The 23,659-nt window shown below is 32.6% G+C and overlaps 2 protein-coding genes across 6 annotated transcripts in view; one reads left to right on the plus strand and one right to left on the minus strand.

Moving 5' to 3' along the window:
- Positions 1-7,453, plus strand: part of LOC107492125 (protein ALWAYS EARLY 1) — a 9,755-nt gene extending 2,302 nt beyond the window's left edge. For 2 of the 5 annotated variants that reach the window (XM_016113105.3, XM_052263206.1), the window contains exons 6-21: positions 204-281; positions 740-908; positions 1,125-1,387; positions 1,557-1,902; positions 2,040-2,120; positions 2,511-2,797; positions 3,164-3,214; positions 3,622-3,918; positions 4,015-4,193; positions 4,291-4,573; positions 4,719-4,910; positions 5,598-5,714; positions 5,868-6,008; positions 6,093-6,299; positions 6,453-6,740; positions 6,958-7,453. In XM_016113105.3, the coding sequence (XP_015968591.1) occupies positions 204-281; positions 740-908; positions 1,125-1,387; positions 1,557-1,902; positions 2,040-2,120; positions 2,511-2,797; positions 3,164-3,214; positions 3,622-3,918; positions 4,015-4,193; positions 4,291-4,573; positions 4,719-4,910; positions 5,598-5,714; positions 5,868-6,008; positions 6,093-6,299; positions 6,453-6,740; positions 6,958-7,128 (3,150 nt within the window). In that variant the 3' untranslated portion in view covers positions 7,129-7,453. The remainder of the gene's footprint in view (positions 1-203; positions 282-739; positions 909-1,124; positions 1,388-1,556; positions 1,903-2,039; positions 2,121-2,510; positions 2,798-3,163; positions 3,215-3,621; positions 3,919-4,014; positions 4,194-4,290; positions 4,574-4,718; positions 4,911-5,597; positions 5,715-5,867; positions 6,009-6,092; positions 6,300-6,452; positions 6,741-6,957) is intronic. The other 3 variants (XM_016113107.3, XM_016113108.3, XM_016113109.3) reach the window with 3 other exon arrangements.
- A 2,787-nt stretch (positions 7,454-10,240) lies between these two features.
- LOC107492128 (sucrose nonfermenting 4-like protein) lies at positions 10,241-16,833 on the minus strand. The gene is made up of 14 exons (XM_016113110.3): positions 16,608-16,833; positions 16,171-16,529; positions 15,864-15,951; positions 15,225-15,404; positions 14,257-14,364; positions 14,099-14,158; positions 13,917-14,006; positions 13,253-13,387; positions 12,336-12,480; positions 12,093-12,266; positions 11,431-11,494; positions 11,277-11,346; positions 11,060-11,177; positions 10,241-10,666 (listed from the first exon to the last, which is right to left on the minus strand). Exons 2-14 carry the CDS (start codon positions 16,293-16,295, stop codon positions 10,575-10,577), a joined length of 1,449 nt encoding a protein of 482 aa, XP_015968596.1. The 5' UTR covers positions 16,296-16,529; positions 16,608-16,833; the 3' UTR covers positions 10,241-10,574.
- Between the last annotated feature and the right edge of the window lie 6,826 nt (positions 16,834-23,659).

Consider the following 23,659-nt stretch of genomic DNA (forward strand, 5'->3'; position numbering starts at 1 on the left):
GAAATCCTTCTTTTATAAAATAACAATAATAAAATAATAATCATAATAATAATAATACATACATACATACATACATACATATATACATACTTCCTTACAAGGTTCTTACTTCTGGTTAATGTGAACTGACTTTATTAATGTTGTTCAGTGCTTCAGTTCTTTCGTTTTTATGTGCCACTGAAACTACTTGTTGTAACTCTTAGGCTTACCTATCTCTGCCGGAGGGAACAGCTTCTGTTGTTGGTCTCATTGCAATGATGACAGATCACTATAATGTGCTGGTACGTCTAAAAGAGTTAGATTTTTAGATGAAGTTTATTGCTCATTTATGCTTCTGAAATTCCATTATCACTGTGACTTTTGCCTATTATTATCCGAAAGAAGCTTTTCTTCTGAAAAACACTTCTGCAATAGCAAACATTCAGCTTTCAGAAAGAAGACTGGAACTCACAGTCTTTAAAACAAAATTTAAAACATCTGTTTTGGATATTGCCGATGTCCTGCCTTGTAGTATGATATTACCATATCTTTTCTTAAGCCGCTGTCATGGCAATAGAAGTGATGTAATTCATTGTTACATTTGGATTTTACCTCTGTTTGAGAATTAAGACTTACTGATTTTTGGAGAAGTTGATTTCTCCTGAGTTTGGTTTGGATTTTCTATTTTCTGCTCCTAATTGTTTCATTGGCGTCAATGATATGTTTCTGAGTTGCAATCTTCTGTTCTTGTAATCGACAGGAAGAGAGTGATAGTGAAAAAGAGAGTATTGATTCACCAGGATCCCGAAAACCAGTGAAACGAAAACGTGGAAAAATTGAGCTTGGTGCCTCAAAAGATTCTGTCCATACTCAGTCAATTGCTTCTAATGATGGTTGCCTCTCTCTGTTGAAGAGAAGACGCTTTGATGGTAGTTTACCTTCGTTTCTGCTCTGGCACTGATATAACTTGACCATTATTGAACTCCTCATCCCTTCCAATGGATGTTAACTAGAATTGAACATGCAACTAGTTACTAGTATACTTCATTTCTACTTTATCAAAGTCTATATTTCAAGTTTATTTTTCATACTATATAATGAATTATACAAAATTGATTAATGTCAATGGTTGTTCAACTAATCAGGTAGCCAGCCTCGTGCAGTTGGGAAAAGGACACCTCGTGTTCCAGTTTACTACTCTTATAAGAAAGATGAAAGGGAAAATTATGTTTCGCCTAATAAAAGAATGTTGAAGTCGGTCTTTGATGCTAATGATGATGAAGTTGCACATGTTGCAGCACTGGCATTAACTGAGGCTGCAAAAAGAGGTGGTTCTCCTCAAGTATCCCAAACACCACACAGAAGATCACAGCAGAAGGTCTCTCCTGTTCAGAGCTGGGAAAGAATGGTATTTGACTGCTGTTCTGCATTTCGTCATCTGTTTGTATTGGCAATGTTATTGCTTCAAAAATAAATTTAGATTTTAAATTTGTGAATAAGAATAACCATTCAAATATAAGTTATGTGGAATTTGATTTTTTGAAATTTTTTTTTTATGATTTTACTATGTCTACCAGCAACAATCTGGGACAGTTCCTGCCAAGTTTTATGACACATATTTGGATGAGGAATTCATGGAAGGTAGTATAGAAAGCAGGGGTGCTGAAAATGGGGAACAAGCTAGAGATACTAGCTCCTTGAAGGATATGGAAGGTAGTGGCACAGTTGAAGTTAATCAGAAACGAAAAAAGGTATATAGAAAGAAAGAGAGAAAGGAAAATGTTGGAAACCATCTTCTTGATGATGGCGGAGAAGCATGTAGTGGCACCGAAGAAGGACTTAATTTTAGCTTGAAGGAAAAAATTGATGTTGAGGTTACTAATGCAAAACCTCAGAAAAGGAGTAAGAAACTCTTCTTTGGAGGTAATTATGTCACTAACATATCTATGTCGGCTGCTTGTGCAAAAAGCAGATGTATAAGTTCTGTTCTATACCTTGGGCTTGAGCAAGGTTAACTTTTTCACCCTTTTATAGTGACAATATTCACTTATTTCCTCCAGCTGATGAAAGCTCTGCCGTGGATGCTTTGCATGCTTTGGCTGATCTGTCATTAATGATACCAGCATCTACTATGGAATCTGGTAAGTGTGGTGTTGCTTTCTGATATAGGAACAGTAGCATGCAAAGAGAGACAAGACGACATAGTTATATCCAATAAGAAAAATTCAGTCTCTAGCATTTTTGTTGTCAATGCAATTTTTTATACTTCTATTCACCTAGTTTGGAATGATTTCCTCGTTATGGTGCATTTTGATGACCCAATTGCTTGAGACTGAGAGCATGATAGTCTAGAACAAGAAAAGAAGCATGCAATTTCTAAGTTCTTCACATTGGAAGGCATGATTATTTATATGTACTTTTGACTTCATATTATTCAGGCACAAATACCTTGAACTTCAACCTACTTGTTGCTACTTTTGCCCATGTTTATTGGTTTATTAATCAATGTTTCCTCTCCCTTTTCCATCTAGAATCATCTGTCCAGTTGAAGGAAGAAAGAACAACTGTTGATAAAGACGAAAAGCCTGCTGTGCCGGAAGTCACATCAACCAGCCAAAACAGAGATAAAAGTAAACTTAGTTTGAAACAGAAGGTCGTTCCTTCAGTTCGTGGAGTTGAGCTTTCATCATCCAGAAAGTCTAAAGTCGTAAGGACAACAATAAATGATAAGGAAAGTAAGGCTCTGTTTGAATCAAAAGAGCTGCTTCCCACTGATGATAAAACATGGAAAAGAAAGCGCAAACCCATGGTTCTAAAGGTAAACACAGTTTGTAATTCACAATTTATGCTAGTCATAAGATTTTACAAAAGTAGATTTTGATTAAGTAGATGTGAAGTAATGATGTAGAAGGATGATCAGGATTTATAACTGCTGCTTTTCTTTCTTAATTTATAACTATTTATAATGGCACAGACAATCTCTGTCTATGTTACATGCTTTATTTTTTTGTTCTTTTCTTTTGAATTGCTATTATTTAGTAATGGCGGTTTTCAAAATCAGAATATAATTAGAATACCACGTGATTTTGTATCCCTATATGAAACAATGATCGGATATTATATTTGACTTTCTTTAGTTCCTCAGTTGAATTGATTGCACCTCTTATCTTTTTGTGGCTCTCAGCTGGCCAATGCAAAGCATGATTCTGATCCAAATGATCCATTAAATGATGAGGTATGGAAATCTTTATACATTTATTGTTTTTGGAAGCATACTTGACCTTTATAGTCTATTACTTTATTGAGGTGGCAGGGATAAGTAGTAATAGTTTTATAGTCTTATGCATAGGTCTGTTTCGTGTTATGCTTAAAGTCTAGCTTTATTTAAAAGAATGGGGATTCAACATGGTTCGAATTTTAGACTCTTTAGTTAGAGACTCTGACACCATATCATGAACCACCTCTCCTAAAAGTTTAATCTGTTATGTAGAGGCACAGTGGTTAGAAGTTATTCTGGTCCTATTTGGCAACGTGTTAATTGTCCCAGAAAATTAGGTTGATATATATACTCTATTATACTATAAAAGATGCTTGGTATGTATTCATGTTGTACTTGTTAAAGATATTTTGCATGCCTTGTAGGCTGTAGATGAAGAGGACAAACCATTGATTAAAGGAAAGCACACTGGTCAGACATCCACTCCAGCAAAGCAAAAGTCAGTAAGATCATCAGAAAGTTCTCTGTGTGCTGACCAGAAAGATTTGATCGTATCAACTGCAGAAGTTCAACTTGTTAGTTTACCAACTAAACGAATTAGTAAACGTAAAATGAGTTTGCAGAGAACATTTATACCCAAAGAGAAGTCTTCTGAGAACAAATTAAAAGGTCAACCTAATAAATATTCTAGCCAACCCCAAGATAAGGCATCAATTCTAAAGGTAAAAGTTTTGCTCAATTTAAAGTATTTAGCTCCTGAAGCTTAGAGGGATATTAATACCTTCTTTTTTTCCCCTTTTCTAATTTGTTACATGCAGGAAAAGCTTTCTAGTTGCTTGTCATCTTCTATGATTCGCAGGTGGTGTGCATTTGAATGGTTTTATAGTGCAATTGATTATCCATGGTTTTCCAAACGGGAGTTCATGGAGTACTTAAATCATGTTGGACTAGGGAATATCCCAAGATTGACTCGTGTTGAATGGAGTGTCATAAAAAGGTATGAAATTCAGGTGTGGCTTGCATATCTACTGCAAATTTTTTAAAGTGGAAGTTTATAATGAGAAAAACATTTGACACTGCCTTTGTCTCTGCAGTTCCCTTGGCAAACCTCGCAGATTCTCTGAACACTTCCTTCGAGAAGAAAGACAAAAGCTTGAACAGTACAGGCAATCTGTTAGGAAACATTACACTGAACTGCGGACTGGTATCAGGGATGGACTACCAACAGATTTAGCTAAGCCTTTATATGTTGGACAGCGAGTAATTGCTCTTCATCCAAAAACAAGAGAGATTCATGATGGAAGTGTGCTTACAGTTGACCACGACAAGTGCAGGGTTCAGTTTGACCTTCCTGAATTGGGTGTTGAATTTGTCATGGTAACATGATCTCTTATATTCATCATTTCATGCCTTTTCTTTTTCCCATACTCTAAGAGGTAGTTTCAAATAAGTCCAAAAGGTTTCTTCCTCGCTAAATGTAAAAATTTCTTGAACCTTCTAATGAGTAGAATTTTGCATGCAGGACATTGATTGTATGCCTTTGAATCCATTGGATAATATGCCAGAAGCTCTAAGGAGGCAGGTTGGTGCTTGTAAATTCCCTTGTATAAGTAAAGAACCACAAATGGATGGAATTTCAAGTTTTGGGGGCTGCCTGACATGCACTTCAAGCAATCCTGTAGAGAGAGCACCCAATTTGGCTAAGCAGGAAAAGGTTAGTTTGCCTATTGATAATGAGGATCAATACCCTGGTTGAGTTTTAGATGTTCTTTATCCCTGATGATATGGTTATTCCTTTTTCCTCCCTATATCACCTACTTTTCCCTTTAAAATGAAGATTTTTTTATTATTATAATATATTATATACTCCATTTATCTCTCATCTTTGGCAAGGTGAGGGATTCCAGTATTTTTTTTTTTAATTATGTTTTTTGCTAATTAAGTTTTCTTTGGGTTACCCAACAACACTACATAATTAGCAGTTTGTAGGGTAGATCCATAGTTGCAACTAAAAATTGTTTACTTTCATACTTTGTTTGACTGATGTAACAACCTTCAAGTAATATATTTTACAATTGTTTCTCACTGATACATTTGACTGAATGAAGTCTATCAAAACAGTTAACTGGATGAGTTAATCACTACTTGTTTTTCTTGTCTCCATAAAATCAGCTAATGTGAATAGAAGTATTGGCAACCTATCGGACACTAATAGGATACATGTTTGGCCTTGGTATAATACTTGTGGGTAGAACTATAAAAATTAGGTGTTTGTTCTATGGTATTTATTTCCCATGCTTTTCCACGTCAGCTGATTTTGCAGGTTTTACATGATGTGTCCCAGAATTTTAAAATTTTTCTTACCTTCCTCAAGGTTTAATTATTTCAACTCTATATGCAGCAAGCAGTGGGTGCTCAACCATGTAACATGACAGACCATCAAACCAAGGAAGCTAACATACATGCCCTTTCTGAGCTGACACGTTTTCTTGATAAAAAGGTCTCCATGGGCATAAATGTATATTTGTTTCCATGCAGTAATTTTGGAACTCTTATAATTCTCCCTCGTGGTTCATTTAGGTGCTTTATTGGCATCTATTTGGATCCATCTGTATGTAGATTTCTTTTGCCTATTGATAAGCTTGTTGACTCTCTTGTGGCAATCTTACAGGAAATACTGTTAATGGAGCTTAAAAATAGCAACAATGCCATATTGGAGAACCAAATTGATAGTGGCAGCTTTAAAGATTCAGAGGCGCTCGGGAAACATTATGCCACGGTACTTGTACAGCTAAAGGAAGCCAGTGAACAGGCATGTGGCTTCCATGGGTTATTATTTATCACAATATTGTCCTTTGACATCATAGTAACTTAAGATTGATTATTTCATTCTCAGGTTTCTAATGCTCTGCTTCATCTGAGGCAACGTAATACTTACACAGGAAACTCCCTACCACTGAAACCCCAAGCAAATTTAAATGTCCATGATGGCCTTCCCGGTATGTTGGATGGTTCTCTGGCTCAAGAGTTAGGATCAACTGTTATTGAAATTATTAAAGGATCCAGGGTAAAAGCACATGCAATGGTGGATGCTGCATTTCGGGTACGGAGAACTAGACATAAAGCCATATGTAATGAACTAGCGATTTTATCCTAAGATCCCTGAACCCTGGTTGAATACATTTTATGTCAACTTTGTTCATGTATTACCTCAAGCTATGTGTTTCTAAAATTTGTACTTGATGATGTTATTCAGGCCTTAGCTTCAGTGAAGGAAGGCGAAGATGCTTTCCTCAAGATTGGACAGGTATTGGATTCTATCAATTATCAGCAGTTGGCCCCCAACACTTCCTTGCCTGCAATGAAGTCCCAAGAGCAAGGGAATGGGAGTCTCGATAACCATACTCGATCAATTTTCTCTTCGTCTGAGCCTTTACTTGGTGATGTATCTGGTCAAAAATTGCGTAATGATTCTGACAAAGTAGACGCTCAAATTCCTTCTGAACTCATCACTTCCTGTGTTGCCATATTGATCATGATTCAGGTAATTTAGTTTATAACATGCATCAACTTATCATTTCCAAATGTGTTAAAACATTTTTCTTGTCATACGTGTCCAGAACCTGGACACAAATTGTTCGTGTGGTCTTGAGTGAACATCTCTTTTTGTTAACCGTTTTGCCTTTCAACTTCAGTTGACGTTTATTACCATGTATCTGAGAATACTAACCACATTTTTGGAAACTGTTTCTTCAACGCAGACTTGTACTGAACGACAATATCCTCCATCCGATGTGGCTCAGATATTAGATTCTGCTGTCACCAGCCTGCATCCATGCTGTCCCCAAAACCTTCCAATTTACAGGGAAATTCAAATGTGCATGGGAAGAATTAAGACCCAGATTTTAGCTCTCATCCCAACATCCACATGAATTGTTGAGTTTCTATGAGTTGTATGTATATAGGATGCTGAAATATTGCTTCGAATGACATAAAGTTCCGAGCCAACCTTGTAACTTATGGCTGTTATATCAAGTCAAGGTCAACAAGGCCAAGCGGTGGATTTAGGGAAAAGAATGTACTTGACCACCCAGGTGTTGTAATTTCTTTGTATCTAAAATAAATTTTTGTTTAGCTAGAATAGCTTTGGAATTGGGATATTCTTTTAGCCCTAACAAATAACAATGGCGGGCACCCATTTTCCTGGCTCGGATGGGAATTTTACTTTGATTGAGTAAAATACATTTATTTTATGGATTTCGGCGGTTGAATTGAGTGGCATTTTAGGAACGTACGCTGATAAACATATAACAGTCATTACTCATTAGTATCTTGATATGAGCAAGGATGAATTTACATTTTTCATGAAGGATTATAAATATTTTTTTGTTTTTTTTTTTCAACGCACTTAAGATTTTAAATTAAAGATTCAACTTTTATGTAAATTTATATCATGTATTGTAATAATACTATTTCTTTAATTGTCTCTTCCAAAGTTCAAATATTTATTCTTTGACCACAATTATAGAGAACCAAAATTAAGTTCAAATTTTTAAAGTAATTAGCCAACAAAATGTCGCTTTAAAACTAAAAACTAGTTTATTCACCCTACTTACCCTACTTAAATTTTTTATTTTCTTGCGAGAAATTTAATTCTTTCATCCTTGTTACTTTTACGGGAAGGAGAAATTTCCCTAATGAATCAGTCTAATCATCCTCTAAGCTATTTCGAGAAAGCAATAATAATATTAATATACGGAAAAAATTCCCCCTCAATTAATTGAAATCCAACGCTTCCCATCTATATATCTATCTATTTTTATTATATAAAAATTTATGTCAAAATTTGTGTACATTAGATTTAAGTCATTTTTATTTTTTTAATAATGTCACGTCAATATATTTACTTGGTAAAATTTAAAAATCAATCAATCAAATTTTAAAAAATTAAAAATTAAAAAAATAAAACCATAATTCCCATAATTAATTAATTTATTACATATTATTATTTAATAAAAATATAAATATTAATTAAATACAATAAACATTTACATTAAAAGTCATAATAATATTATCATAACAAATTTTTACAAGCTATTCAAATTTCATATTATTTGACATACTTATATATCATGCATTAGACTCTTATCGCTATTACTTTATTTCACATTTCATAATTCGCTTATGAAAAATATTTACACTAACAAATGAAAAAGAGTCTATTTATTTAAAAATGATTCTATTAGATGATTAGGTACAAAATAAAAATATTTATTGTATTTTTAAAATAAATTTATGAAAAAAAATATTCTTATTACTTTTACTATTTATATTTTTTTATTATTTTGTCATACTTTACATATAATTATATTTTAAGATCTTTATAATTATACTTATTTAAATATGCTATTTAAATTAAAGAATCAATTTTGATCATTTTTCAGCACTATTTTAAATTTATATTACATGAGATATTGTCTGACAGAGTAAGTTGAAAATATTAACAGATATTTTTATGTTGTGCTATTTAAATTAATTTTATTAAAAATAATTTATTCAATACATATACACACACAATACATATTCTAAAGATTTTTAATCTTACTATTATAGATGTCATTAAAAAATTATATGCATTAGGAGAAGAATAATAAATAGATATCAAAGAAAAACTTATAAAAAATACAAAAAATAAAATTTTTGTGTCACAACATAAAATATTATTAACATATATTTTTACTTTATGCTATTTAAATTATTCTTATTAAAATAGCTTATTCAATATATTATATATACACAATAATAAATATTCTAAAAAAAATTATTTCACTATTATAAATGTCATTAAAAAACTATATGAACTTAAAGAAAAAGAATAAGTAAATGTCAAAAAAAAAACTACAAAAAAAATTAAAAAAATAAAGTTTTTGTGCTACAACAAAAAATATTACAAATTCAAATTATAAAAAATTTCATCAAATTCTATCAAATTATACCTATCATAAATTTTTTTTATCAAATTATAAATTACTAAATAATTATTATAGATTCAATATTAAATTAAAGGTTTTAGATCAAAGTGCTACAATAACTTTTGTGCTATTTGATAGAGAAGTAAAAAAAAAAATGATTGGGTACAACTACCTTAAATCTAATTATACTCTAAGATAGCAATGGCACTCAAACACCATCCCAATTGAAAAATTTATATAATTTCACTTATATTTAAAGTCAAAGTAAATGATTTTAATTATATTTTCAATAATACATTATTACCAAGACATTTGTCCCAACAAAAAATACCAAAACTCAACTCCTATTACAACAAATAAAACAGGTAATACAACAAAAATTTTATTTATTCAAAATATCATTTATATTGCTCATTTATATTCTTCATTGATTATATGAACTAACTTCACTAACATTAATATCATGAGATCTAGATGACATACAAATCAAGAGATTAAAGAAAAAGAAAAATAAACGAATTTAAGACACATCTTCAAATGAAGAATATATATACAAAGATGAAACAAAAAAAATATTAGATAAAAAAATATATACAAGTCAATAGTTTAGAAAAAACATGTTTCTACAAGAACATATGATAGGAAGATGAAAAAAACTCCAACAACACAAAAAAAAAAGAACAAACACCATATAAAAAAATTAAGTCCGTCAATTAAAAAAATATAAAAATAAAAATAATAAATAAAAGTATAATTCTATACAACTTCAATATAAAAACTTTTGTATTATGAAATATTTTAAATAAAAAACACATCAAATTTAATATTAATTTATATATATTATAAATAATGTTTAAACAATATAATACTTTATAAAATATATTATATATTATCATTAATTTATGCACAAACTCACTCTAGTTTAAGTAATAATGATGAGAGAGAATATTTACAACATCGTTCCTTTTTTGGTTCTTGGTAATTTGTAATATCATTCTTCACTACAGTGTAATGTAAGTGACAGCTCTATTAAAAAAATAAGTCGTTAAGAATACCAAAAAAACATAAGTCGTTAATCAACGTTTCAACAGAAAAATCTAAATTAACATCCAAAAAAATAACATGAAATTACAACCAGCCAGCAAAACAGCGTACGCTCGCTGCATGCGATCTTTCCTAATGTGCCGGCACAATGGAGAAAAAGATTTCATTAAGATCTTCAAAGGAGAAAGTTGAAACTAAATTTACAGAATTTTCTCTCCCATTTTGTATCCCTAAAAGTGAGCAACAAGAACCAAAGATGCCCATCCAACAACTCTAAAATGTAAGCAAAGGAAGGAGAATTGCTCAGAAAACAAGTGCCATTAAACTAAATCCATTCTTCCAAACTGCTTTTCCCTTCCCAGTTAGCCTAACAAGAATTTGAACACGTCACTTAAGGAAATTATCCCTTCCACGCGCTTGCTGCCAGCTTCCACAATCACAAGTCTCCTAACTCCTGTAGCAAAAATTGAAGAAAATTGGTGCAAGAAAAAAAAAACAACCACCATACTACGGATACACGAAAAATCAACTACTTATAGAAAATACATATTAGTTAAACAACACATATATTTATATTTTATACACATATATAGTGACTGATTTTTTGTGTGCACATAATATTTTTTTAAAAAATAGTAAAAATCTTTCCATAGACTTGTTTTTAACAAGTATAACCTTTCTGTAATTGATGAGATCTTAAACAAAGCTAAAAAGAATTAATAATTTGAGTTAGTAGAACAGATAGTTAATTCTTAGTCATATTAACCAAAGTGTGTCTACAAACACCCAATTTAACATCCTCTGTTCTTTTTATAGGCAATGAGCTTCTTGGTAAAGAAGATATTACCGGGATTGGCTAAACGCTCCATAACTTTCTGCAACGAATCAGACTTCAAACACATATGACATCTCTGGCCATTCCAAAGCCCATAAGGAGAATTTGCATCTTGTCTCAAAAGCAATGCCTATAACCATAACGTGCAAAGATTTAGTTTCAGTTTTTGCTGACAAAAGAAACCAAACAAATGTAATTTTAGTCTCAAAAGCTACAAGGTAGTGATTACCTGATGGATACTGATCTCATCAAGGGATATCCGAGCATAAGCTTTATCTTTCGCCAACGCCGTAATATCACTAAGAAGAAATTTAACAGCACGTATAAACTTAGGTATAAATGTGAGAATCACACACAAGGATTCGAAGAATAAGAGATACTACCTTCTTGAATATATATCAAGCAAAGAATCATTATCGTCCACAATTGGTATTGAGCTAACTTCAGCTGCAAAAAGAAAGCATATTCACATAGGATATGGATATTCAGACACTAAGATAAATTGTTCGAAACGTATAATGCAGCTAATAAATACTACATACGAAATCACAGATTATAAAGTTTCCCAGTTCAACTGCAAGAGAAAAATGTGTTCACCAAATATTGTCCCTCTTGCCGAAAACTAAAATATCATAAATACGTATTTTTGAAACAAAACATACATTTTGAAAAAGCTTAAGCGAGAAATGGTCTACCAATCTGTACTCCTGATCAATGAAAATTACACAAATTGATTTGACAATTTCAGTCTGACCTGCAATATACAAGATTTGACAAACTAACTGTTTCCATTGAGTGCAAAAATGAAAGGTGACACCATGCACAATTACCAATCTTTCCTACATTTATTTTTTTTATCCTCTTTAACATTGATAATCAGTTTTTATACTCAAGGAAGTTCGAAAGAATCACCATGAATCCCCCCCCCCTCCTTTTCTCTCCTCTCTTTCCTTTTTCATGAAAAGTTGTGCAGGAAAGACAAAGCAAAACTTGGAAACTTGGCAGAACAAACATCAGGACAACTTCAAAACAGAAGAAAGTTCACCTTGAACAAACATTGACAGAGCAGCACCTAGCGATGCATTTGGCCTTAGCATTGCAAGTGGCTGTCCATTTAGTTCCCCAACTTTAGGCAACCGTGTACCCAAAGGTATTGAACCAATCGGTGAGCGAAGAATAGGCAAAGAACCAGATGAGTACTTGAAATGCCTGCATATACCTGGAAAAGTACATCTATTAGTTCCATTGTCCAAATCATTTTCTACAATCAATAGATCTAGATGCTTACATTTTAGAACTCCTGATAAGGAAGCCAGGTGTAGCAGCTGATGAAATGAACCATCATCTGCAGAAGAATGGATGATAGGAACTGTTGACACTTTGTTTTGCAGAACTTTCAAAGCAACTACTTTAAGACATTCATGAGGTCCAGCCTGAAGATCAAAGACAAAAACAGAAGGAAGTCCAATCAGTGAAGATTCAAGACTTCACCTACAGTGCTTTTTTATGAAGAAAGAATCATAATCAGAATGAAGTACAGACAAGTGAAAATTCTTCAACATATGCTGCTACACAGTGTGAGCCTTAGCAAAACAATTAGGTTGCCAGTTGTGACATCGAGGTCAGATTTAGATCCTAGAAATAATCTTTCTGTTTACAGAGATAAACATGTGTATGTCTATTCTCCCCAAACCCCACAAGGTGCAGGCTTCATGCACTGCGAGTAGAGGGCTGCGCTTAATACTACTGCACACATGAATCTTCCTTTACACTTGCTACATATATCTACTTAAACAATCTTGGGATTCTAAACTGGTATGATGTCTACATAAGATAATGTCTTGCTACTTTTGATTGTCGTATGTTTTAAAGATTACACACATATATTCAGTTTGGTTCAGTTAACATTGATTAGTTTGAATGTCCCAGGCCATAAAAATCACATTTGTGTGTGTGAAGAGAGAGAAATTAAAACCAGTTCTTAGGTAGCTATATAATTCTCTTTTCATTATACACATCTTGTCGTATAACTTATTATTATTTATCCACCACATTGCAAATGCATTCCTGACTATGTTGAGAGATCACAAGTTACAATCCTGAACCCTCCAACGTACATAAAAAGATGACTATCATGTTAAAATATGGAATCACAAGAATCTTATATGCATTAAAATTTTGCCATAAGTGCTCCGGAACACTTACATAAACAAAACGCCAAGGATATGATCCCCCGTTACTACTAAGTGTTCTATGATGCTGTAGTTTTCCCTCTTTCCAGGCTGCTATTGTATGAGTTTCAAGTTGTTCTTCAGTCAGATTTGATCCATGATTTCCCAGCTGAAATTATGCTAGTTACACAGCTAATGAATAAACCGAAATATGCATCATGCATTCCACTCTTAAGAGTAGCTTATGAATTAGAGACACCAAAGATTAGAAATGAACAATCATGAAAAATACAACACCAATGCATGTGTGCAAAGATAAACCACGCATGTCTATGAGAAATATTCCCTGAATAGCAAATAATCAACGACAGAGATGCCAGAACTCAAAATTTTATATAAGCCACATTTACTAAAGCTTGTGGTAGAAAACAGGAGCAACTATCCTTAATTTATTATCTTCCTCATATTTACTTTCAACCATACTTGGATTTAGGAATCAGTGAAGCCACTACATGTAAAAACTTTCACTTAAATTTTTTTTCCCCTATCACTTTTTAAGTTCTTATTTAGATCAATTGTACCTGTTGTTAAGTAGCTTCAAATGTTAACCCAATAAACTATTATTTGAAGAGTCCAATAATGACTGCAACCCAAAATTAAGCACAAGAGATTTCCATAAAATTTTGTTCCCCACAAACCTCTTTCAACATTAGAATGAAATCCATTGCACTGAGCACTCCAACAAACTGGCTCCTGCAATAATCCCATAGAGGAGCAATAGATATGCCCTGAAAAAAGATTATTCTACAACTGGTAAAACTCAGCCGGCAGATGATATGCATTCATGGGCATGGGTGTGTTCATGCAAAGAGAAAAATACCTGTTCATAAAGCACATGAAATGCTTGCTTAACTGGTAAATTTATATCCAAGGCAACTACCTGCAAAATAAATAAAACTACAAATGAGCTGAAGTCAATTTCTATAGCTCTTACTAAATGATGACATAAGAATATAGAGAACAGAAAAGTATTCAAACCTTCCCTGAATCTGGAAGTAACTCGTAAGCAGTATGTGTAGACAAGAATTCAGATACACGGTGGCGAGAGACCTCAAGATCAGAATCTGACATACTTGGATTAGCCTCCTGGTAAATTTCTCAAGTCAAATAGTTTCTTTAGTGTAACCTAAGCCCTAAAGTTTGACACTACAAGGACTACGGAATAAAACTGGACATCATGTATAATGAGATAGGATATAGAAAAAGGAGGAAGATGTTTCACTTCCGAGCCAAAAAGAAGATATAAGAAACATAATATGATCTAAGAATTCAGCAAGAATTATATTTGCCTCTTTTGATGGATTTCTTTCCCAATGCCACCATGTTATAAAGAAAAGAAGTCACTTTAGAGTAACAGACCATCTGTATTTGTTCTAACTAGCTGATAAACTTCACTATAGATAAAATATGGCCTTAGCAACAGGGGTTTACAATCATGGATATTCATTTGGGAGTTCGTTCATGATTACATATTTCCAGATGTTTCCAGCTCAATTTTTCTTATACTAGTTTGGAAGGGGACAGGCAGGTAGCTCCTCAGAAGAGCAATTTGTGATAATTATCTCCAATCTATAGATTTAAATTATAGCTGTCTTTCCCATATTCCCCCCTCTTCCGTCAGAATTAGACATAACTTCTTCAAAATTCATTTTAACTTACAAGTAGGTTTCAAGCTGACACTAACAGGGACACAAAACATGCATTTATTTTTCTAGAAGGAAAGCCACTCTTGAAAACCAGTGATGATCAGAGTAACTTTAAAGACCAATCAGATAGTCACTCTCACAAGCCAGGCTGTTAAGAGGGGAGAGACTCTACTTTAAACACAGTTCCTTAATATGGCTAATGTTGGACTCACACTCCTATGTTAGTTAGAAACTTAGAATACTATCCAATAATTAAACTACAATGCCAAAACAGGACAAAAGTAAGAAGTGAGGACTTACCACATGCCCAAAGATAACACTATCAACCTCCATGTGAGATCTACCAGGTGTTTCAGAACTCAAAATGGTGTGCATATCTGGTTCTCGCCCTAAATAAATAGTATTAACTACTCCATAGTTCCCACTTACAACTGGTTGCTGCTCATCGTGGCGCCACTCACCATCGACATTAAATTTGTACTGCACATTGTTGGAAAGAATATTAGCCGTGTCAGCTTGAATCAGATATACATTCCATATTATGTTAAGAATTAGATATTAGATATATTTCACTATATTTCCCCATTGGGGAAAGACAACTCATGTGCCTTATTTGAAGCCTCTGTCAACTTTTACCCATACATACAGTCATAAAGTGATTAACAAAACTCATAAAGAAACCTTGTCTGTTTCAGCCTGTTCTAAGTTAAGCTTAATCCCAAAAGGTTTAACAATTCACTGACAATGACAGGCACATTCCTCCTCCTCCTTTTTTTTTTGTCGTCCTCACAACTTGAGTAAACATAACTGAATGATCTCATTCACCTACTCTGATCTTCAAGGATAATGAGGTTCAAATAACCTAATTTTCATTAGTAAATGTTTCAGCATATTAAAATTATTTCCTCAAGCTTTCAATATTCAAAGGGGACAAATAACCTGATGATATCCAGGCATTAAAGGGCAAGTAACTTGAAAGACTGAAGGGCATCCCTCCATAGGAGACATTAGTATATGTTCTGACCATCTGCGAATAAACAATTAAACCTTAGTAAATTAATTCTCCCACATAAATAAGAAACTGGAAAAAAATTAAAGGAATTAGAAAAAAAAAAAAAAAAAAAAAAAAAAAAAATATAGAAATAAAATTAAAAATTTCACGAAACTATAGGAACCAACAGAGTAATGTTGAATAACAAAGAACTAGTCTAGTAGCAATAAAGAATTTGATAATACATGTACCTACCTCGTGAAAGAACCACTTAGATATACCCTTTTTCCCCCATAAGGCCAAACAAACCGCTTTGGAATCAAAATGGGTCCTGACACTCCACTACCCTCAAATCCTGTTTCAGCTACTGGAGCAAACATTTCCTCTGAAATTCGACACCCCACAATTCAAAAGCACTCTCCAAAGCCACAAAAAGCTATATCAAAATCACTTCTCTGCCACGGGTATCCTCCACAGCAGAGCAGAGGAACCCTCCCCTTAATTCTCAAACATGCAGTGTAGTGTACCTTCACAATCACCACCACCACCCCTTCAGACCCACTAAACCCAGAGGGCTGTAAATCAAAACTCCGTGATCGATGATAATTAAGCACCTGAAAAATCAACGAATTACGTCGACATAATAATAATAATAATAATAATTTTATTCAAAAAAAAAAGTGAAATTTTACCACGAGATTCGAAGCAGCGGAGGTCCTGAAATTGGGTCCGAAAGCAATCTAGGATGTTAGTAAAGAAGGGGATTTAGGTCAAAAGCAGTGTAGAGAAAAAAAGATAACAGAAAATCAAAGGGATTGAGAAATTGGCATTTGAGGGAGGGAATTGGAATTGTGGGTTGAGAGAGAGAGAGAGAGAGAGAGAGAGAGAATGAGACTGGAAAAATGGATGAAGCAGCGTAGGAGAGAGAGAGAGAGGAAAACGAGAGAATGCATTAATTAATTAATAAAGCTACTAATAATAATTAATTAGTTAGTTAGTTGATTAAGTGTAGTTAATTAAGGTGGCAGGCAGGGCCTTTGGCAGCACACACAAAACAAAGGCCAAAAATTAATACATTGGGGCAGTAATTATGCTTTGTCATGGTAATTAAGAACCATAGGCAGGTAGACATGGAATCTTAATAGGGTTAAAGCTACTTTGTTCAACTATCAATAACTATTTTTTAAAACTTTAGTACATATGTTAAAAAATTATTAAAATCATATAAATATAAAAAATATTAATTTTTATATTTTTTTAGTATAAAATAGTTTTATACGTGTATTTAATTATATAATATCACATTAGTAAAAATAACTCTTTTTTATATTGAATACACGAATAGTCATAAAAAAATTATTGTAATTGTACGATTATGTAAAGCATGCAATTGTTTTCGTGTGAAGTTAATAATTGAGAGCTATTAGATGACAATTTAGTTAAAACTATCAAATCATCTCACGACTCTTAGCTATCAATGTCACATAAAAATAACTACATGTGAGTTTTCATCGTAAAATATATTACATGATCAATATATCAATGTCACATGAAAATAACTACATATGAGTTTTTATCATAAAATATATTACATGATCAATATATCAACGACTCTTTAGAAAACCAGCTAGTGATATAGCCAACTAACAGTTAATTATTTTTTTATTTTTTAGAAAAAACATGAATTCAAACTATTATAAAAAAACATCCAAAACCTAAAAAACAAAACATCTATCCCCAATAATAACAAACATCCAAATCATTTTATAAATTCCAAAATGCATTTTAAACATTCAAATTTATTTTTGAAATTCCAAAATTCATTTAAAAAAGACATATCCAAAAAAAATGTTAAATTTTTTTTGGAGAGAATATCAATTCAAGTTATTACAAAAAACATTCCAAATCTAATGAAAAAAATTCAAAATCTAAAAAAAATTCTAAAATTATTTTTAAAATTTAAAAATTTATTTTAAAACTTCCAAAATCCATTTTAAAAATTCTAAAATTAATTCTAAAATCATTTTAGAAAAAAAATATATATATAACTATAAAAAATCCAACACCTAAGACAAAAAAAACCAAAACGAAGAAAAAGAAGACAGCAGTAATAGACGCAGGGAGAAGAAGAAGCGGTGACAGACGCCACGAAAAGAAGAAGCGTCGGTTTGGCCTTGGAGAAGATCATCGATGGAGAGAGATGCGTCAGTGCTGAGATCACGTTCGAAGGCAATGCGTTCCTTGGCTTTGCTGGGTTCCGCAGTGGACGGCGTTGCTGGTTGGCGTGAATGTTGTGCGTGGTGGGGGCTCCTGCGTCTGAGATAAAAAGGTGTTGCGTTTAGCGTTCGGCAGTCACGGCAATCAACGACAGACGGCGATGATCGGCAGCGTTAGCCTCGCAACGGAAGGTGTTGCATTGAAAGGTGATCGATAGTCCTTGGAGAGTGACGAATGTGCAAAGAGATCATAAAGATGGCAATACAATACGAGATAAGAATTGGAGCGGTTATTTTTTTACTCAGTACTCTAAATATGTATGAATGTGAAATTAGATTGCCAATTTTAGTGGCTTTTCCTTTTAATTTTTTATTTTTTAAAAAATTTGAATTAGAAGAAAGTTTGTTTATGTTTGTATGACCCGATTGGTTCTTCATATTTTTTTATATATCAAAATTAAGCTCATAATAAAAATATATTGTTTTAAGTGTTGGTATATCATATAAAAAATAGAGAGTTAAAATGTCAAAACTAACATGTAATAATTTGCTAAAAATTTGTTAAAGTGAAAGTGTCTCACGATATTAGAGAGGTTTAAACTACTAATTTTTAATTTGATTAGAGTATATTTTTGTCAAATATAATGGATTTAATTAAACTTATTCTTAAATAGCATTTTATAAATGTAAATAAAATCTGTTTAGCGAGTAGATAGATAAATCCTTGTAGCTAATGGATAGATCAATCGATGTAGTCATTCACAAAATGTTGTATTTTCTCTCTCAATTCTTTGTTTATGTTGTGTCACAAAATCCTACCTCGTTCAGATTCTAAAATACCCTGTTTTAATGACTATTAGTGAGAAGTTTAGCTGCATCCAGTCGCAATCAAGAAAGATTCAACCATAAAAAATTATTTGTCTTCTGAGATATTTGTTGGGTTATCTACTTTGAAAACCTATTGAATTAAAGAATAGAGAGAGATCGCATGAAATTTCAACAATTCAAGTTCTATAAAAGAAATAAACACAACTAATTTACTACTCTTCCAGCCTCCAACCTTTTCTTCCTCTCTCTCTTTTGCGGCATGATAATCAGAATTATTATCAACTACACTGCTTTCATGGCAATCTCGGTATTAGTTTGTCACCTCTAATAGCGAAAGAAGATAGAGGAGCAAGAAAAAGAGATCGAGAATTAGGAACTCGACTACTGGCACCACAAATTCTTCTACTATAAACTCCGCAACATAATAGTAGAATTAAGAAGGGAGAATCTTCTGGGCTCCAACAGTTTTGGAAGAGTACACGTCAGAACACTTCAGAACAACGCAGAAGTAGCTATGAAATGCGTCAACCATGACTCGAAACAAGGCACGAGAGAATTCATGGTAGAGATTTCAAGCACGAGGAGGCTGCAACACAAGAACTTGGTACAAATGAGAGGATGGTGTAAAAAAGGGAACGAACAAAGCACTAAAAGAAAGTTATGAGATACCGTTGAATTTATTGGTAGATTTATCAAAAAATTCACCAGTAATCTGTTTATCATAACTAAATTCGACGGTATAAACCTTGCCAATAACTATTTACAGACAATTTTTTTCGTCTGCCGCTAATTATCAGCGAATTTAGTGGCAGATATAAATTTAATTCTGGAGCTTGTTACTAGTGGATTTAACCGACGATAAATCCGCCAATAAACTTAAATGTTTTATTTTTTAAAAAAATTTGTTTGTAATTCAATATATAATTTTAAATATTTAAATTTAATAATTTTTAACTAATAAAATTTAAAGTTTTACAATTTCTTAAGTCGTAAGACATCACGTAAATATGACTCGCAAAATATAAAAAATTAAAACTTATAAAAATTATGAGGACACAAATTCACAAGTTAAAAGTCATAACTTAAAAGTTAAATTCACAGTATTCGACATTAAAATAAATTGTAGTAAATAAAGCAACTAAACTACTGTAATGAACAACTAATTAACTAAAGTCTAAACAAGTCATTTAATAGTCACTCTATTCTTCATCAATCATAAAATCTCCATGAATTTCACAAGTTTCTGCATTACCATCTTCATTATCAACAGCAAGAGGAGGAGGTCCTGGAGAAGTTCTTCAAACTCATCATCATCAAGATAAGAAATAGCCAGAGTATAAGAGCAAAAATTCAACAATTGAACTCAATTAATAACAAAAATTCACCATTGTTGTTCATAATTAATAAAATATATATAAGAATTAATTTCAATTATCACCATTCACTAAAGCAATATTCATATAAACAATAAAATCATCGTCTCATCACAGCAGCAACAAACCAACAATAAATACACGAACTTTCTTCTTTTTCTTTTAGTTCCTTTTTTCTCTTTTTAATCGAATGAATATTCAACAACAACAAAAATTTCAACAATAATAAAAATTCCATCATTCCTTTTATTAATCAATCCAAAACAAGATACAGAACAAGCAAAATTTAATTCAATTTTTATTAATCATTCATCCTTCTAATATATACCCATACCTGACCTCCCAAGTCTCAAAACACAAGTTTTCTATTTGCAGCTTCAATACGATCGATATTCAATTCCACAGTTGAAACGATTCGATCAGGAGAAAGGCTTTCTATGTTTGAGTATACTGACTTCATCCTCTTCAACAAAGTCTGTAAAGTTAATGTATTCAGCAACTCAGAAAAACATAACAAAGTTCAACAATTTTGTAAAAAAATGGTATTCAAAATATGCATTACTGTTTTCCCAGCCTTGTCAATCCTTAGAATGAGTACGTGAATAATAGTGGAGCATTTGTAACAAAATTTAACTAAAATTTTCAATAAATAAATCCAGTTTATTGTATCTACCAAACAAGTTAATATATCCCCGCGCACCAAGGCCTAACCTATTAAACACCGAGAACGAGCTTTTCTTCTTTCATTTCAGTCTTGGGAGTCACATTGAAGAAGAGAAATTGGGGAGAGAATCCTAACGTCTCCAAAAAATTCAATCGTCCATAACTTTCAATCCGGAGTTTCGATTGATAAGCCGTCAGCGGCCACATATTCGTCTCATAATTCTCTTCAATTCAATCTAAACAAAGTGGTAAGAAATTTGCATTTCTCACCCAGTTCTTCCCCTCCTCAATTTCGTGAATTTCAAGTTTGGGTATTGAGGAATTGAATGATTTTGATGGTTTAGGCGAACTCTAGCAGTGGAAAATTACTGGATTTTGTCCAATGGATATGTGGGTAAGGTAAGAAATTGTTGAACCCTTGTAAATCATTGAGTTAGTGAACCCTATGATGATTATAGTGATATTGTGTGAATTAGATTGTGTTCTTGTTGATTTGGAGTTCAATTGGGCGGTTTCTGCCCCTCAGTAGATCTTAGTCATTTTGGTGAGCCCTTCTTCTTTCCAAGGGCTAAGTAATTATGTAATGGAACCTTTGCTCAAAAAATTTAGATTATGTCAATGCTCCATATGTCACAGGCAGGATCCTCGTGTTGGTTATGTTATTTTGAATCTTGAACTGTTTAGGTAGTAATTATGATTTGGTTATGTAAGACTTATGGATTTAACTATATACTCTAGTTATCAACTTGATATATATATATGATGCATATTTTGGATATATTTGGTTGTGGATATGGTTGGAATATGTTGTTGTCTTTGGAAATGGATGTTTATTTTTAATATAGGGAGTTAATACTTATGTTGGTAAGGTCCTAGAAACAGAAGAGGTTCTGTCCGTTTTTCTGAGAATTTGATCGTTTGGCTTGCTGAGGGACTTGTCCCTTGAGCGCCAGTCATGGCTTGGTTCGGGCCATGACATTAACTAAATTTGAATACGCTATTTAATAATTATCCTATTCTTCATCTATCAAAAAATCTTCACGAGTTTCACAAGCTTCCACATTACCATATTCATTATCAGGAGTCAAATTTTCACTTGTATTAGCTTGATTCAATGCCATTTCTGTTCAAAAAGGATTTAAAAATAACAAATATTCAACAAATCAGTTCAATATCACAACAAGAATTCAACAAATTAACAGAAGTTACATAATTGTGTTCAATGCCAATTATATAAATAAAGGGCCAAAGAGTGAAAGAATATCAATAGATCAACTTCAAACAACATAAAATTCCTATGGCAACTGGAAGATCTAAGAGATTTAAGAGGCCAATTCATGAGCTGTTTGTAAACCCTGCGAAATTCATAAATTAAATTTTATAGTTTAAAGAAGTAAAAATAATTAAAATACGAATTTTGACACTAATTTTAAAGAATTTAGCCTAAAATTAGACTGTTAGGTCAAAATCGATTGAACTGGACCCACATTGAGCCCAAGGCCCAATCCATTACCACCAAATGTAATTGCTTCAGTCATTTCTTTTCTCCTTCGTATGCAAACACGCTGAAACAAAAAAGGGGGAGGAAAATAAAATCTCAAACCCTTGACTCCAATTTCAATTCACCACACTTTCAATCTAAAACTCTGATTGACGAGCTGCCAACGGCCACGCATTCGTCTTGAAATTCTCAACAAAATTCACTCAATAATTTGGTATGAATCTAGCAATTTTTCACTCAGCCACTCTCTCTTAAATTTCGAATTTGAGGTTTTAATTTTGAGAGATTATATTATTTTGGTGTTATAGAATTAAATTAGCTTTGGGTACTTGTTGGGTCTAGTCTCAAACTTCCGTTGGTAAGGTAAGAATTTTCAAAATCCTCTATGAATCATTAATTAGTGAAACCCTATGTTGATTTTGAGTGATATTGTTTGGATTAGATTAAATAGTATGTGTTGGGATCAAGTTGGTGAATGTTGGATGATGGATCTGAGTCTTGGAAGCTGAGATTCTATTTTGGTTAGGAACTTGGAGCTTGAAGCTCGTGGAATGAAGGAATTTGTGATGTCTTTGACTTAGGGAGGAATCGGCTAAGATATGGTTTTAGTTTTTCATAGATAATATATAATATTACGTAAAAACTTAGGCTAGTTCACCGTAGAATAAGTTGAACTAAGTGGAATTGTAAGGTTTAGCAAGCTTTGGTGAAAATGTTGTGTTGTGATAAGAATGAGTAGATTATTGACAATTGTTGATGGTCGTGATGGTTGATAATGATAGTAAACTATGAAGATGAGATAACGATTGTAATTGAATTGAAGATTTTGAGTGTGTTGGTGAAGTTTGTATGTATGGATGATGAGAATGTAGTTAATCATTGATTGTTGATGAGGTTTGATAATGATTATGAGTAATGATAATAATAGATTGATGATTTATGAATAATGTGGTATGATTAGGAATTCTTTGGGTGAAATTTTACGGAATTGGATAGTGCTATGTTGAGAAAGGGGTGAAAAGGGTATTGAATTATTCTGGATGAAATTTGGTGTTGTATTAAGTAGTAAAATAATAATTTGAAATTAAGGTTTTGGAAAGATAGGATTTTGGTGTTTTGTTAAAAAGTAAATTTTTTACCAACTTTGGCGAGTCATAACTCGA

Source organism: Arachis duranensis, chromosome 6 (genome assembly GCF_000817695.3).
Source record: "Arachis duranensis cultivar V14167 chromosome 6, aradu.V14167.gnm2.J7QH, whole genome shotgun sequence".
Classification (NCBI taxonomy): Eukaryota; Viridiplantae; Streptophyta; class Magnoliopsida; order Fabales; family Fabaceae; genus Arachis; species Arachis duranensis.

Coding starts and splice junctions, on each gene's coding strand:
- LOC107492128 (XM_016113110.3), bottom strand. CDS start 16,295: ATGTTTGCTCCAGTAGCTGAAACAGGATTTGAGGGTAGTGGAGTGTCA. Junction 11,495..12,092: donor TCTGTCAATGTTTGTTCAAG/GTGAACTTTCTT, acceptor TTCTTTTTGCAG/CTGAAGTTAGCTCAATACCA. Junction 11,178..11,276: donor ATGAGATCAGTATCCATCAG/GTAATCACTACC, acceptor TTATGGTTATAG/GCATTGCTTTTGAGACAAGA.